Genomic DNA, 18,019 nt, shown 5'->3' with positions numbered 1-18,019 from the left:
ATTGCCTTGGGCACAGTCAATCCTTCAGGAACTCTCTTTGTTCATGTGAGTATTTTCTATGCCGAATTACTGCCAACATTTTTTCGCCAACTTATGATTGATAAGTGGACAAGGTTGGCTGTTTCCTGGCCGACGACACACGCCTGTAATTTGTGGTAGTTGCAAGAATATATATCGCACTTGTCTAGACACAAGTCCGCTCGTTACACAATAAATTATTATCTTTAAAATGGGCATAACCTTATAACTAAAACCATTTGCTGGGTTCCTTTTTGACCAGTTGAAACACATTACCATCCTTATCGCAGTCATAGAAATACCACAATATGTGAATATGTGTAGATACACACAAAAAATATGTGCAGATTTAACAGCGGAACTTACCCAAAAGGCGGTTGCGGTACAACTTGTTTATATTTCCGTTTTGTTAATATGGGTTCCCGGGCCCGGCTTTGGCAAAAGATTGTCCGAGATTTTGCGGTTGGTGGCCTGCTTATTCAAGCGTGGCAAAAGCATACGTCTGCCGGCCCAAATTTATCCTAACCCTCTTTGCATTTCCTGGTTTTACATATCATTAAATAACATACATTACAAAAACTACAAGCAGAAGTTATACAAGTATTTCCAATGTTAAGGAAGTTTTCAGACGTTTGTACGCAGATAATGCAACAAAATAAGTTTTTGTGGCAAATTTGTTAATCGATGTAATTGTTTTGGCGCATCCAAATGGAATAATAGACAATTTAAAAATATTGTGCATGAAGTAGTGTTCTATGTATGTCTAAAAAGCAGATTTCAACTGACGGGTTAACTTTTATTCTTCGCACGAAGCTGGACGATTTTGCAGACAGAAAAGTTTAAATGCCAAGCAGGAAACCAAAGGAGGAAGAACGCAAAGAGAGAAAAGACGCTCACCCGGTCGAACTTTGTCAACCGTGAAAAGTCGCTTCAAGTTCCGACATCTTCGGTTTCTATTTTCTTTAATGTGGGTTTATGTCGTGTTCATAACAATTTAGTAAGACAAGGTGATGTTATGGCCCTTTACAACCATGCATGTACATGTAGATTGTTTTCCCCGTAAATGTTTTCAGACCCTTGAAAGTAAATGCACAGCACATTTGCTGCATTGTCGATGTTGCAAACGACTTACAGTCATGGTTTCTTTGTTTTGTGGGAAAATCGTGGCCAGCTTTGTGTGGGGAAGCGCATGCAAAGGTCATAAGCAGAGGTGAAGCGTTGGCTCGTTATAAGCCGCTCTTGGCTTTGTCGAATGTTTAAAGCTAGACAATAAGCACGCACTGTCTTCCTCCTTGCGGCCACAGTTATCTTATCTTTATCCTTGTAACCCGATTATGGGGCGAAGCTCTATACAAACTTGCCATTCTTGGCCGGACGAAAATTATCTGAAGATTATGAGGTTTTGTGCTGTGGTTTGCTGTTTCCATCGGTGGATAAACGATGAGGTTGTTTAAACATTCCACATTGATACAACGTCAAATATTTTGAACAAACCGGCGTGTTGTATTCCTGAAGAAATTTCTAATTTTTCGTTTTTATATTTTCAACTACGAAAAGAACTAAAAGTGAACTGGTACGTATTTCTTTATGTGTTGGTCAATGTGATCACCTCTAGGCGATAAAACTCATCGTCACGATTTCTCTAACCCGCAATTAAGCGATCGGTAGAACTTTGTCGTCCAGATTCGTGGTACAAGTTAATGACGAAGAAACTTTCAGACAACCTATCCAATTAGACCATTCTCACAGCCAAGTAAAACATATGCTGTTTGTTCTATAATCCTCTTTTGGGTTCTTCGTATTTAAAACAAGCGCCACGCCAATGTTTACTGAACTGCGCCCCTAGTGGACAAACATGAATAGACTAGTTCGTCTAACTAACGCTTTAATCGTGTCTCGGTATTTTCGCAGTGCGGTTTCACGACTATACAAATATTTATACACAGGCTTGTACACGAGGGCGAGATCTTAATCACTGCGCTTGTGTAGGTTGGATAGATCGGAGATTGCAGACAGGCAGTTTACATACTTAGCAAGTTGTGTTTGTATTATGCGGAAAGGGTTGGGTACATATAACTAAAAGACAATAAATAGATATGTGTAATTTATGAATTCCGCACACGAAAGGATTTTGGCAAACACATAAAAAAACACAAGGTTGCATTGCATAGGTGAACAAACACTGTTGAAATGGAACCAGTTATACACATACACGAAATATTACCACACAAAAAAACGTTCAGTTGCTGGAAAAGCGACACCAAGATTTGGCAGCGTGTTACAGCATCGAATATTAAGTTCTCACGAGGATGCGAATGTTCGCACCTTGCCTAAATTCTTAATTGTTGGATGAGACTGCATCTATTCAGGATTCTTATTCGTGTCCGTTACCTACAACAAACAATGTGTACATTATGTAAGAACTCCAGGGGCGCTGCGTTTCCCAGTCACAGCGCTGCACGCGCGTTTGGGTTCCTGTTGCTTTAAAGTTCCAACAACAGGCCATTCAACTGGAACTTTGTGTTGTTGGTAATACGGAAACTTGGAAACTTTTCCCGTCAACACAGTTCCGATCACACCGTTGGCAAAAGTAAACCCGGACTTTTCTGCAGCATCGCGTTTTCCGCTCGGTGTTGAATACTTGGCGTAGGCGCTGATTATTCTGTCATGCTGTGCTCCTAACAGCGTGTGTTCTTTGTCGATTTTTTTGCAATAGAGTCCGGGTGCATAGGAGAGAGGCTTTGTAGTGTAAGAGGGTCTTGCGCTCGAATGACTCGTTTTAGCGCACAGTGTGTGATCTGTTGGTCGAAAACTTTTTTGTTGATCGTTCGTCCCTCTCATAGGCAAGCGGCTGAACTGGTCTATGGCGTACTGCTTTGCTCCAAACGATGTAACGGGATATTGGGCCGACACCAGTGTGCCCTTTCCATTGTAAAGATGTCCGTGGATCGTATTTCGATTACCAGGTAAAGTGAGAGGATTGTTTTGACCACGGAATGTTGAATTAATTACGATGGGAGGAATAATGTCATCACAGCGGTGACTGAAATGCTGGGCATTAAATTCAATGCTATTCTTGCTCCTCTCTGAATCCTATAATTAACATAGTTTTAATCAGTAAACATGTTGCAAAGAATGACGGTACTTCAAAATATTTTAAACAGCTTTGATTAAAAAATAATTTGATGTTTGCATAAAACACGTCCATGTAGGATTAATGTAGAAGTTATTTTGTATCGAAGCTGTTATGACGATTTGACTCTCAACATCGTCTGACTAAGAATGTAAACTTACTGCTGAGCAAAAGTTGCTCACTGAGTTTCGCTTTGACGTTTTGGGGAACTTTTCTTGATGTTATATTAAGATAATGGGACGAAGCAACCTCCAATGCTGCCGTGTCAGCATTTGTTTTCTTTCGGCCGACGCGATACTGCCCAGTTAATACATCCTTCTTCAACTTAATAAAGCTGTTCGGCGCCGAAAGTGGATGATTGTTAAATTTGCTGGAAGCTACGAAAGGCGAAGTGCTTTGTTCACCCATCGTCTTACGTCGACCTACATTACTCTGCCATCCAATCCCGAGCTCTGTTGGAAAACTGCAACTATCACCACTTACTGAGTGACGCTTTTCCTCCGAACTGCTGCCGTACCATGGAAACCTTAACCATGGATTCAAACCCAAGTTGGATTTCTGCTTAATTTGAAACGACTTGTTTCTTTGCTTGCCCGAGCTAATCAACTGCCTTTTATCTGACTTTTTCATGTAGATGGCTTCCCTCATTCTAGTATCCTTAAAATACCACGCCTTGCGATGACTGACTGTTGACATTAAGCTGCCACAGTTTAAAACAGAAGAACTTCTTTCCTGGCTATTTCTCTGCAAACGAAATAAGGAAAGTTCCGTAATTTTTGACACAAAAAAAGTATCCCAGTAATCTCGCTCAAATTTGCTTTGACCCAATAAATTTCCTTCAAATTTTACCGGAAAAAGATTTTTAATTTTGTTTGTAGAATTTTTGATTGTTTTTAAACGACTCGAGAAAATATACAATACATACTTGTGGTAAGCAGTTCTTTGCTGTTCCTGTCGTGCCAGGTGTGCAGTGTAACAAACGATGAACCTGTTCTACAACCCCAAGACTTCGAATTAATGAATCCCGCTGGAGGAGACCGCTAATTCGTTCAAGTTCTTCGTCTTCACTTATTTCAACAGGTTTCGTTGTGTCAACAACAACTTCAACCTCAGGACTGAATTGCCGAGACATTGCCTAAATATTTTTTTGTTAAAAGTATTTTGTGTGCTGAACTTTAATGTGAGGTTTAATAGAAAAACGTGTTGGGCCAAAAAAATAATATTTTACTTACTGCCAGTTGCCTGGTAACAGGCCGGTGACGAAACGGAACAATTCCAGAATGAGGCTTCTTCTCCCCTCCGGATTCTCCAGCTTCTTTCTTCAGATCAGGTCTGTAAGGTCTTCCACGCAACATGGCTTCACGCTTTTCTTGCTTCACACGAAGTTCTTCACGTTGGGCTCTGTTTAACGAACACGTGACAACCTATAAGATCTTCCTTAAAAATCAGCGGTTTTGAACATTTTATTTGCACCTATGTTGGACGTGGCTGAATGCTTACATTTTAGAATTTTTACAAAATAACTTTTACAATGCAGTGTCAATGAATGTGTGATTGGAAATGTAAGCTTATATGTGCAGTGCACCAATTAAACACTATTTGATGTAAAACTGTTAACTGGTGTCAACAATAGCAAAGGTAGTGACCAGAACACATACTTTGCAGCTTCCTCTCTTGCTTTCGCAGCTGCTGTTGTTTGGAAAAGTGAACAACTGTTTTCAAAGAATCTGTCGTACTTTTCTGCACCAGCAACTGGGTAGATTCTGTGAAAACCTCCCAAATGTTCATTCTCATATTTCTCCAGTGATTCAATGTACTGTTGTTGTGTTGTCTTTATTTCCTCCATTCTAAGCCAAAGTTTGTTAAATTGGTCAGGAAAAATGCATGCCTGTGTCACACTAAGGTTTGATTGAATAACTGATTAATTTTGTACTAACAGAAACCTAAACTACATATCTCAATTTTGGTAAAATTTGAACACATTTTATTCGTTGCATTTCTCAAATACTTGTATGAATGCTAGTTTGTATATATTTGCTTGATGAGTTAAACCAATGTTTTTCCCTTCTAAGGATTCAACCTTGTTTTAATGTCACCCTCATAATAAACATTCTGAATAATGAGCTGTACCTTGATTCTCTTGACTTGGGTTTTGTCATCAACCTTTCCTTAACTCTTCTTCTGTCTTCCTCCATGCACTTGCGGCGATCGACAGCTCGCAAGTCGAGAAGGTTAAAGGTGTCATAAAGCAAACCTTCCTTTACTTCTTTGTCCAGTTTTGCATCAGTGTGAAATGAAGGGGAATGATTCACCTCAAATAAGAGTTTTATTGTTTTGGAATGAAAAAATTTTTTTTTACTTTCTTCAGATACAACATGCAGAAAATTTTTAAACAATAAACAGTTTTCAAACTATAAAGAAACATTTTTTTCTTTTAAAGTTCAATGAGGGCAACAACCAAGATTTTAAACAATATAACAAACTGTTGATAACACCACAACCGCAACACCAGATTAAATTACAGACCTATCTTTACAAATGTAACATGATATTATCCCTAAAATAGTCATGGCAGACAGATATCGCTTATCTAATGTGATTAGGCTAAACACAGAATATCCTATTATAATAAACTTGCACTCAAATAAATTTGTCCAACTTGCAAAAGAAATATTATTACCTCCAAAATCCAAGCTTTTAACTTTTTGTCGAGCATGATATCAAAACCCAAAATCTCAAAACAAGCACTTCCACGAACATGGTTTGGAAAACAAGTTCGGTAATTATGTTTTAAAATTGGGTGTGCAGAAATCAAAGTTTTGATCACAACATCCTAAAATTGTCACATCTTTAAAATAGCAAAAACTAAATAACAATTTGAACAATTTAACCTCAATGTTGCTCCACATTTTAGGTACATCATATCCATGATCTTCCAACCATTGACAAACTGTTGCGATTTTACGTTTGCTTCCACATTCATCATCACGTATGAAATCTTCACTGTTTTTATTTATTGCATAATTTGTTAAATGCATGCAAACTTCATCCTAAATAAAACTTCATATAATTCCAGCAAGTTTATGTGTAAACATGGTGAATACCATATTGTGATTCGTTGGTTCCTGATATTTTTTTGTAGCAAACCTTCCCAAACCTTCTTTGTACATAAAAATCCTGAGTGGATCACAGGAAGTAACCAAGACATACAACCGGAAATCAAACTTAAAACCATCTATGGTCAGGCACTGCATTAAAAATTAACTTTATTCTAACAGGGTAAAAATGTATTCTTTAACAGCATGACCAGTCTCAAATATAAGGATCTGAAGCACAACTGTAGATAAACTAGCGATCACTGCCCTTTAGGCTAATCCTGTTTAAAAGCAAGTGCTTTGTGTGGTTTCTTTTACAGTACATGCTACAATTCCTACTAATTATTTGAATATCGATACAATTTTAAACCCACCTTGTTTAAATACTGTTGACAAATCATGTGCTCCCCTGGTTTAATATCTTTAGGGTTTTTGGTGATAAAAATTCCTCGTCCTTGGCATCCACTTTCAGGTTTGCATATAAATGTCTTGTTCTTTTTTGATCTACAGTAAGCTTGGAAATCACTGTAACTAAACATTTGCCAAATTGATGTTTGAAGTAGTTGAAAGTAAGGCATTGTTTCAAAATTGAACTTACTCTGCAGGAAGACACCATGTTTTTGGAAAGCATGCATATTCTTTGGGAAAGAGTTTATGCAATCGATTAAGGTTTCTGGCAAGGAAATCTTTTCTGCAAATTTCATTCATTCCAGGAAAATGGTTAATTTTCTGCACAAGCAAACAAAACCAAAAATTTTGTTGAAGGATAACTTTAGGTTTTAAAAAAGGATGGAATTGCAATGGTTTTGGTTGGTGTGTTGTATAGAAATATCGCAAAGTAAGAAAAAGTATTAAATTTTAAAATACAAACATATTATCTCACTTGAAACCTTTTCATTTCCATCACCCTTTCCAAAGAAACTGAGTAATCAGTCCAAAACACAGTCCAATCATCATCATCTGATATTTCTTTCATTCCAAACTTTCTGCTCATTCTCCTAACTGAAAATCATAAACGTACATCAACAAAAATTAAGTGAAAAGCCCCATACATTCTGACATTCTTGTATGGACTAAAGTAAGTTGATAAACATAACAAAATTTGATTCAAGTTTTTAGCAACATATAAGAAACTTCTTACCACTTTCATACTTGCAGTTGGATGTACATATGCCTATCCACCTAATAAAAAGGCATTCAGTGAATATTCAGCTAATAATGGCTAAGTGCTCAAATAAGCACTTAATTTTCTTTAAAAAACATATTGCATTGGTATACAGTATCTAATTTGGGTTTGAATGCAAATACTACAGAGTACAGATTGTCACAATTAATACGTATATACTTTTTTTTCTTCTTTTTCTTTTTTCTTGAAGGACTTGAACACGTAACTGAACCTGTGTCTTCATCTTTTTTTACACCATCATTTTGATCTTCCCCTGGAACTTCTGCGCTTTCACCAAGAAGATCATCATTTGTTTCCACAATCTCATCATGTGAAAGAAGCAGCTCATCTATTTAAAAAAACACATTTGTAATACATCATGTTTCATATTTCCAAATAGGTGGTACCATAGGCGCCAAGTTTTCATTTTTCCAGGGTAGTACAATAGTTGGAACAAAGTAACTTAATGATGTGCGTAGATGCTGAGTTGCCACAATTTTTTATCAAACCACCGTAACAAGTTTTTCATTACAACATGTTCAAACAAATATAAATAAGCTGGTGTAAATGCCAATAAATTAGTTACCTTACATGACAAGCAAACTATGCAAACTGTTTTAAATAATGTTGTGACAACTACTACCTTTCAGAGATAAGCAATTGATATCCGTTTTCTTTTTATCTTCCAAAGAGTCACCAGCATCCTCCACTGTGTGCATCGATAACTTTTTGGGTAGTTGACAATCAATTAGAAGTAAAGATGAACTAACATGAGGAATATTTGCTCCACCACTTTCAACTTGATCTTCACTGTCACTTTCAATCTCTTGATCGGTAGGACTAACCAAATCACCTTTTATTGTAATGTCATCTCTAGCCAGGGTTATTTCAGAAACAGATCCTTTAATTTTTGGAACATTTGCGACAGGGGCCATTTGATTATGTTGGTCATAAGCCATTTTAGCAAACAACCATGTCACTAAACAATATAAACATTATTTAGAATCCTTAAAACAGCTTTATCTTTATTCAAAATTTCTATAAAATCAACATGCACTGTCACTGTGTGCATTGCACAAAAGTTAAAACCATAATTTTTGTTTGACAGTGAATATGATATTACGACCATTGGTATTTCCACAAATATTTGCGTTAATATCAAACACATAAGATCAAGCAACTTAAATAAAGAGCAATGTAATTCTGTCCTAATACAAAGAGCTAGCTTTTCTCAATATCTTTTTACTATTTAACCATTTGGCTGCTTGTAATTTGGGTAAATATCAACATAACAAATAAATCCATTGGTGTGGTTGAAGTATTTTTCGGGTTGGGGTCAACATTTCATAACAAACAATCAAAGCGTAATGACGTTGCCTTAGGAACAAAAAGTTTGCGTTTCCTTACAAAATTACCGAACCACCTAAAGTACAAACACTTTGTCGCTTGCGAGTCATAAAGTTTATTTTTATTTAGAGTGAAATTTTTTTGCAGAATGTTGAAACGTTTTAAATTTTTTGAACTTTGTGGAGTCTATCAGGATAACATATGCGAACGTTACGGTCAGGTGTGAAGAAAACAACCGCCTGTTATTTTTTTTATTTACAAAAAATTAAAATACAATACTATATTGTACAGTTAATGATCGCTTGATCTATGCGGCATAGACTTATATGTAAATCGAGGATTATGACCTGGCTTGTCGTGGTGTATTAGCATTTTCCCTTTTTTTGCCAGAAACCTATCATTTGTGACAAAGCAAAAAGGTGAAACATATGTACTCTGCTCATATCTTCAATGTAGCTAGCTATTTAGAAAAAAATGTATGACTAAAATATTGTAAACATGAAACAGGTGTTTTAATGCTTTCTTTGGCACTTCGAAAATAAAAATTGTTTGGGTTGGTAAAAACCTATAAATAAACAACTGCTGTAATAGTTGTCTGCGAAGCCTGTGAACCTTATGATCAGAATATTAGAGCTGTGATCGCCAAATATAAAGGGCCTGCGCAGTGGGGCGATCCCGCCTTGAGCTATGCGTAAGCATGGCATTACTTCTGCGTTGTCTGATTACGGTGGTGGAGATCCTCTACGCATGTGAAGGTCGCCTGACAAGTTGTGCGCTTGCGCACCAGTGTACCTTGGCCACAATATACCCCGTGAAGCCACTGAGCTCAGTTGGCAGAGCGTTGGGCCTGGTTAGCCCAGGGTCGTGAGTTCAAACCTCACCGGGAGCTTGATTTTTCAGATCTCGCTCCGACTTGTCGGGAAAAGTGGCTGATCCAGCTTGGCTGCGAAGCCTGTGAACCTGCTGTAATAGGTTACATTGACACTGATTTAAAATTGTTGCTATTTACATCTGAATGTAGAGGTGTTTCTTTTAACTGTTAGTACATAACTGGATGTTGGGATATATACTAGGCAGAAGAGTCAACATTTACTATTGTTTCAAAATTTACACTACTTTGCCGTGGGTAAAATTTTTTTCTCATTTATCGAACAAAATATTTCCAAAAATACAAGCAAATGCCCCACCAGAGATGCATAAGACACTGAGAAATATTTTGCGTCAACTTGGTATGCACAGTATATTACTTGAGTTAACTTCAAATTAAAGTCGAAAGAAGTGTTAGTTGTTTTTGTAAATACATACTATTGCAAACAAATTTGTGGATGGTGATGTTAATTATAAAACAGACGGGGAGTAAAAACAAATAAACTGGTACAAATTTAAGGACTATCTTATTAATAGAAGCATGTTTTTTTTGTTCCAACAGTAAAAGTTACCTGCAAGTTAAGTAAAAAGTAAGCAACATTTGGAAGATACATAACATTTCATGTGTACAACAAGCTTATCAAAAAATTGCCGATAAAATAAGAGAAAACATATTGCATGTAAGTTATATTTCATCATGCGCTCCACTGTCATCATCACCATAATCTTCTGTTTCATCTTCATCGTCATCATCTTCATAGTCGGCATTCAATCCATAATCGTCATCATCATCTTCAAAAAATATGTCCGTTATGTCGTTCGAGGCATTTGAGTCCTTGCTGGGCAGCCTGGTCTTGATGCAGTACTCTGACACTGTAGTTGGGACGACGACTCCATCTTTTTCAGCATCTTTTCGTGAATCTTCAACTTGTTTGCTCTGTATTTCTATGGAAAAGACTTTCCCGGTTGGGAATTGCCCTTCTCGAACTCCTGCGTAACAGAGTAAAATTGTGTGTAACAATGCAATGGGTCATGCATGGGCGCCAGTGTTTTGGTTGAATGAGCGCAGATGAACAGGCTGTTGCCAGGGCGATTTTCAGCGTGTTTGGGGCAGTTTTAGTTTGTTTTTCAGGGCTATTAGTCAGGCAGTAAATTGGTAGAGGGTGCTGTTGTACATGTAGCTGAAAAACTACCCAAATATTGAGGTTGATTTTGTGAAAAAATGAATCAGAGAAAGTATGTTCAATTTGTGATTTTCTGTTAGTGCGGACCCTTGGCAAGGAATTGTGGCCAAATTTATAATCAAAATAACTACTTAAACTGCTCCCCCGGGGGCATTTTGACCCTCTGTTGGCCATTATTTTGGTCAAAAAAGCAGAAAAAGGTGTAGGTTTGTTTTGTGAAAAAATGAATCAGAGAAAGTTACCTCCATTTGCGATTAAGTGAAGCCACCAACCCTCCTCTACACAATTCATGAAGAATTAGATGTCTTGTAATTGTCTTTGGGCCCCACCGGTGCTGTTTGTACACCCCCTAGGACTGACAATTTAGCAGTTAGCCTTTGCAAAACCCCCCAATGTGCTGTCTTAATGCAGCTGCAATCAATTTTTTTTTCTGTTCAGCAATAGTAGACCCCCTTCATGAGTCATCAGACCCGGCAATTGTTTTTGGCAAACAAGAGAAACTGTAACCAGGTGCACAATAACAAATGACTTCTAAAACTCAATTTTTGGGATTTAATTGAGAGATGCGGCCTTAAGGAAAAAATGAGATTTCTAAAATGGCACAATATAGGTCTAATTTTTCCTAAAGTGTGTAGACTTATGTATTTTGAAGAACACAAACTGCTTTGGAAGCTGCTCCAGTCACTCATTGCCACCTAGTGGGCACAAAACAATTTTTTTCTGATTTTTGCACATAAATCCTATGGTTGATTCTTGGGGCGCGGACTATTAACAGGCGAAAAAAATTGCATGGCAGGCATGTATTCCTTGCATTACCATTCCGCAACACATTGCGCGTTTAATTTGTGTGAAACTTTGTGTGATATGTACCTCTTCCATCAAGGCATTGTGTACATATGCTTTCTCACCTACCGTGGTGTTTTGTCAGTAATCCATGCTTGTCAAAGTCCTGAATTAACTGTAATTAACATTTTGCATGTTCATAACCAATGAAATGACATTATTTTGTAAATTAATCACTATATTTATTGCCACAGAGGGCAGTCGCTGCCATTCAAATGTTGCTTCATACTGAAAAACTGAGACACTTGGACCATCAGGACTGATGCAATTCATCATCACATTGTAGGTCTGTATTACACTAGCTTGTCTGTAAATAATTTCTAGTGTTGCTGTGCTATTAACTTTTATTAAATACACACTTGGCTTGTGCTTTCAGGCCACTTAATTGCATCACTTTCATCTTGTTTTCATGTTTTTGAGACACGTATGATTTTTTACCATATGCATGTACCTGACTAGCCTTTGGATTTTGGCTAATTACCATTTAATTACTTTAATTAGGCATGAGTACCTGCATGTGAGTGGTGCCTTGCAAGTTCTAGGATATTGTTGTGCATGTATATGAATGACTTTCTGTTTTGAAAGCACATCTTTCCACCCAGAACACACACTTGCTCTAAGGCTGTTGACTGGGCCATATACAGCACTGTAGGTGGTGTCACAAAAACAGCCGAAACTCTGGGCCCGCTGGTCAACCAGGCATAAAACTTCACATGGTAACCAATGAAGGTCCTGTGTTTTGTATTTAATAGGGAATTTGAGATTCTGGGAAAATGGCCTATATTGAAGGCCGCATCTCTGTATTTCTATGGAAAAGACTTTCCCGGTTGGGAATTGCCCTTCTCGAACTCCTGCGTAACAGAGTAAAATTGTGTGTAACAATGCAATGGGTCATGCATGGGCGCCAGTGTTTTGGTTGAATGAGCGCAGATGAACAGGCTGTTGCCAGGGCGATTTTCAGCGTGTTTGGGGCAGTTTTAGTTTGTTTTTCAGGGCTATTAGTCAGGCAGTAAATTGGTAGAGGGTGCTGTTGTACATGTAGCTGAAAAACTACCCAAATATTGAGGTTGATTTTGTGAAAAAATGAATCAGAGAAAGTATGTTCAATTTGTGATTTTCTGTTAGTGCGGACCCTTGGCAAGGAATTGTGGCCAAATTTATAATCAAAATAACTACTTAAACTGCTCCCCCGGGGGCATTTTGACCCTCTGTTGGCCATTATTTTGGTCAAAAAAGCAGAAAAAGGTGTAGGTTTGTTTTGTGAAAAAATGAATCAGAGAAAGTTACCTCCATTTGCGATTAAGTGAAGCCACCAACCCTCCTCTACACAATTCATGAAGAATTAGATGTCTTGTAATTGTCTTTGGGCCCCACCGGTGCTGTTTGTACACCCCCTAGGACTGACAATTTAGCAGTTAGCCTTTGCAAAACCCCCCAATGTGCTGTCTTAATGCAGCTGCAATCAATTTTTTTTTCTGTTCAGCAATAGTAGACCCCCTTCATGAGTCATCAGACCCGGCAATTGTTTTTGGCAAACAAGAGAAACTGTAACCAGGTGCACAATAACAAATGACTTCTAAAACTCAATTTTTGGGATTTAATTGAGAGATGCGGCCTGAGAAATATTTTGCGTCAACTTGGTATGCACAGTATATTACTTGAGTTAACTTCAAATTAAAGTCGAAAGAAGTGTTAGTTGTTTTTGTAAATACATACTATTGCAAACAAATTTGTGGATGGTGATGTTAATTATAAAACAGACGGGGAGTAAAAACAAATAAACTGGTACAAATTTAAGGACTATCTTATTAATAGAAGCATGTTTTTTTTGTTCCAACAGTAAAAGTTACCTGCAAGTTAAGTAAAAAGTAAGCAACATTTGGAAGATACATAACATTTCATGTGTACAACAAGCTTATCAAAAAATTGCCGATAAAATAAGAGAAAACATATTGCATGTAAGTTATATTTCATCATGCGCTCCACTGTCATCATCACCATAATCTTCTGTTTCATCTTCATCGTCATCATCTTCATAGTCGGCATTCAATCCATAATCGTCATCATCATCTTCAAAAAATATGTCCGTTATGTCGTTCGAGGCATTTGAGTCCTTGCTGGGCAGCCTGGTCTTGATGCAGTACTCTGACACTGTAGTTGGGACGACGACTCCATCTTTTTCAGCATCTTTTCGTGAATCTTCAACTTGTTTGCTAACATATAAGTTTGTGTGTAAACAGACTAATATTGTAACCTTATCTTCACACAGTAATGAAAAGGACGGTTACTCAATCACAGGGGTTAAGTTGGACGATGTTGGCCACCAAATTATTAATTAGTTTATGCTACAATACTTTGCCATGCATTCGGGATTGTGAAAATTGTGTCAGGGAGGCAAAAAGTGTCTAAATGTCCAGGAGTTGTATGGATTAACACATACAATTATAAAATAGGGCATTATATTTAACCAAATGCTAAAAAAGATTATTTTTTGTGCATATATATCTGTTGGCATGTAATGTCATTAACATTTTGAAATAACTTGTAAACTGTAGCTTTTTACATTATAACCCAACCACAAACTGGTTAATTTTGGAAAAGTAACCAAAACACAAACAAAACGCTTTAAAATTTATAAAAATTAAAAAAAAACACACCGTATGATGTTCTCATACTCTTTGTCCAATCCCCTGGATTCTTTCCATCTCCTGTACATAACTGAAGCATCAACATTTGCAGGAGAGAAAGTATTCGGTTCATTCAGAAGGGAAATCACACTAAGTAGAATTGTTCTAAACACAAAACAAATTCATTCACAAACAACATGTGTGTGATACATCATGCTGTGGTCATACCGGACACTCTGGGTTGGATTCCATCTTTCTGAAGGCAGTTCTCCACTTTGAGGATCATTGATAGGGGAATGCAATATTGATATACACACTTCACCATTCTGAATAGAAGTTGATGACAAATTTAGATACACAATAAAATGGTAATTTTTCCATACCTCATAGATGTTTGAATGAAACATTTTGGATAGAAATCGAAATGTTGGAGGTGAGTAAGGATAGTCATTGGGAAATTTCATGATTGCCTAAACACATAAAATCAAGTTTCGAAATGCAAAGTTATGTGGTGTAATAAACTTTACATATAGTTGGGAATAAGGCATAACAATAACTCAAATAATTGAGTAAAACAAAATAGTATCACCACCAAAGTAACTTTTTATAGCAGTTTTATAAATTATAATGGTAATTCAACAAGCAAGTTCGCATTCAAAGAATAACCACTGACTTGATTTTTAATAAGCAGAACAAAATAGCATCAAACTTTTTCGGTGTTGTTTATATTTACCATAGAATTTATACATTGTGAGCAGAACTTGTTTAAAAACATCGCTTATGACATGAAAATTCTCAACTGAACCTTTTTGAAAACAGCATGTAGTTTTACCTGAGATAATGTTTTTCCATATTTGCTTTATTAATAGGGTTTATTGGTATGCTTGTCAACAAAACTGTATATATCTAGGTTTGCGAAAGGTCACAGAATCTGAACTTTCACAAAAAGATCAAACATTAATGTTTGTTCAAGGCAGACATAGTTTTGCCATGGGATATTGTAAGTTGCACTTAAAGTGCTTATGACAAGGAAAAATAAAACATGTTAATAATTAAACTAAGAGACGTTCATAACTTTAAAACATTTTTGGCAAAAGAAGTAGCTTAATATGGCGACTGGTTTCTGAGATACAGCTTATCAAAGTCCCTTTTTACTGCTGCGAATGAAATCATGTGAAAGCGAAATTATTGTTGTGTGACGTCATAGAAGGCGCTTTGGTCGTGCGAGTGCCGGCAGCAAGCCTTATGCGTAGGAATGGAAAACATTGTAGAACTGGCTTAGTATAGTTTTGCATTAAACAGGGACAACAAGTGAACAAGTGCAACAAACGAATTTTGATGTTAATTTGAGCTGCACAGACAGATGACAGCAGTTTCAACATATTTATTTAGTTGCAATAATAAAACAGTTACTGGGACAGGGTGTTCTTGTTGTTACAGCATTTATGTTCGCTAATGTGATACATTAACTTTTAAAAACACGACAAAGACATATCATCAATTTAGCAATGTCGTTTTGTCATCTCACAGCAAAAGATGGAAGTAGGTTAATTGAATTTTAAGGCTGGCAAAGACCGCCGAGAAAAACCGAGCAAATTAGCTGATTATGCAACACAACACTGTTATTCTGTCATAGTACCACTTTTTGTCCGACAGTGGCATTGCCTACGATTTTGCATATTTGTGTCAACAGGCATATCCAGATTTTTAAATAGGGAATCTAACGAATGAAATTGTGCTCAATGAAAAAAGATACACAAGACTCAATGTTTTTCTGTTTTGAAACTATAATTTTTTTATTACACAACGAAAAATTATAGAAACCTAGTTTTTTTTTTTCATAGGATAGGTGCATGGGTATATAAGCCATAATCTGTTATTATAACATTATCAGGTATGTGTTAACAATAAACAAACAAAATCAGTGTATAAGGAAACTGACAAAGTAACTGGCCAGTTGGATGTTATACTGTGGGTTAGCCAACAAATTAGCAAACTACGTAAGCGAACTTATATAAAACTAGGTCAACATTTTGTGTGTGTATCATCCAAGGAGTTGGCATGTCACCAGTATATCAATGTTACAACTCACTTGTTGTTACAATCCGACACAACAATTTTTGTGCAAATATAATCATTTCCAACCAAACATTATTGACAGAATCTAGTCGAGAGAAAGATAAAGGTGCATTATGCATTTAACCTGTGCAATTTCTGCGAATGTTGACATTTAAGCACCAGTTAACAAAAAAATCACCAGTTTATGCTACTTTCGGTAACTTGGCCATCTTATGAGGAAGTGACTTGATTTTGACTGCCCTGAGTTTGAATGATACAAAACATAATTTGAAATATTAGGGGTTGCCCTGTCAAATTACCTGAATATTAACACTATGCCCTTATGTGCTTGGACTTTACTTTAACTAACTTCCCTTTGATGTTAGTGACTTGCAAGATGCCTTAAAAACTCTGTACTTAGGTCCATGGTATAATTGTTATGCACATGAAGCCTGACAGTGGGTTTGAAATTGGGCAGATTCATCTTCAGACATTATGAATGAATGCGACAAACAGAGGTTTATAACAGAGACACATAACGAACCACTGATTAACTGATCGAAATTAATATGCCACCACTGCAAATAAGGATCAAAGAATATTGCAAACATTATGAATTACTAGCTGTGTTTGTTGTCAATAATTTCTGTTCAACAAGATAAAAAAAAAACATACCCTAAAGTATCCTCCAGCATAAAGTGTATCTGGAGGGCCATATAAAGCTACTTTCCATTGAAAGATATCACTGTCTTCGACAAGTCCAATTGTAAATCCTTCCACAGGTTGTTGTTGCAGCTTTTTAAATTCGCTTTGTAAAATTTTAGTTGCACTACTATTGGTCATGGTTCTAAAAATGGCGAAGACAGTTTAAAACGTTTATAAATATCTAGTGTTTACTTTTACACTAAATATACAAAGGCCGATAAAAAGTAAAAACGCTTTTCAACATCATGATCATACGCAGTAATATAAACAAGTAGCTTTCTTTCAGGTGACGATTACTAGGAAGAACAGTTCAGTTGGTAATTTGACAACAAAGGTAAGTATAGAAAAAATCTTTTAAGGATACCGTAAAGGACGGAAATTTTATTTTGTGATAAAAGACAACACGAAATATTTTTATTTTTGTGATAAAAGACAACACGAAATATGAAATATTTTTGTTTACAAAATAATTGCAAACTTTACGAATTCAACAAAATTTGGTATCACAATAAAGTTTACTGAATTCTATCATGTTGAGCTTTTACCGGAACTTTCCGCCTTATTTCCGGTATAACGGATTGGGTACCTCTTTTTTAAAAACAATTATGTATTAACGAAACTAATTTTTTTAATTAATATATTGAATTTGCTGTATTTTTTTTATTGCAACTGTATTTTTTTTTAACTATTATATCACGATAACTTCGGTTGTCAAGTTTTTTTTTCTCTCATGAATAATTATACCACAATCACAGAAACGTTATATAGCCGCTATGCGCCAGTGTCCCGGGGTTGGCGACTCTAAGACCAATATAAAATTAGCAACGGCAAAAAAGGGCCTTATGATGAAGCAATCAGCCCTTAAAAATAACCCTCCACAGAAGACCTGACCGAGTCAGACAAAGTCGACAACAAAGAAGAACCCCCAACAAGACAAGAATCCGAAGAAGAAGCCTTCACTACAACAGATTACCCCT

The 18,019-nt window shown here is 36.5% G+C and overlaps 2 protein-coding genes across 2 annotated transcripts; both read right to left on the bottom strand.

Annotated features, from left to right (window-relative positions):
• Positions 1-2,052: 2,052 nt before the first annotated feature.
• Positions 2,053-8,385, bottom strand: LOC145888641 (tubulin polyglutamylase ttll6-like). The gene is made up of 14 exons (XM_082979439.1): positions 8,055-8,385; positions 7,592-7,760; positions 7,388-7,428; positions 7,130-7,248; positions 6,845-6,975; positions 6,621-6,777; positions 6,256-6,399; positions 6,043-6,201; positions 5,832-5,984; positions 5,282-5,463; positions 4,810-4,998; positions 4,384-4,552; positions 4,077-4,286; positions 2,053-3,111 (listed from the first exon to the last, which is right to left on the bottom strand). The coding sequence occupies exons 1-14, from the start codon at positions 8,368-8,370 to the stop codon at positions 2,431-2,433; spliced, it is 2,820 nt and encodes a 939-aa protein (XP_082835565.1). The 5' UTR covers positions 8,371-8,385; the 3' UTR covers positions 2,053-2,430.
• A 4,183-nt stretch (positions 8,386-12,568) lies between these two features.
• LOC145890514 (ubiquitin-conjugating enzyme E2 R1-like) lies at positions 12,569-17,180 on the bottom strand. The gene is made up of 5 exons (XM_082981615.1): positions 17,013-17,180; positions 14,663-14,749; positions 14,508-14,605; positions 14,310-14,444; positions 12,569-13,865 (listed from the first exon to the last, which is right to left on the bottom strand). The coding sequence occupies exons 1-5, from the start codon at positions 17,178-17,180 to the stop codon at positions 13,616-13,618; spliced, it is 738 nt and encodes a 245-aa protein (XP_082837741.1). The 3' UTR covers positions 12,569-13,615.
• Between the last annotated feature and the right edge of the window lie 839 nt (positions 17,181-18,019).

The sequence above is a fragment of the Ascidia mentula genome, chromosome 2 (genome assembly GCF_947561715.1).
Source record: "Ascidia mentula chromosome 2, kaAscMent1.1, whole genome shotgun sequence".
Lineage (NCBI taxonomy): Eukaryota > Metazoa > Chordata > Ascidiacea > Phlebobranchia > Ascidiidae > Ascidia > Ascidia mentula.
This window is presented reverse-complemented; position numbering and strand designations above follow the sequence as displayed.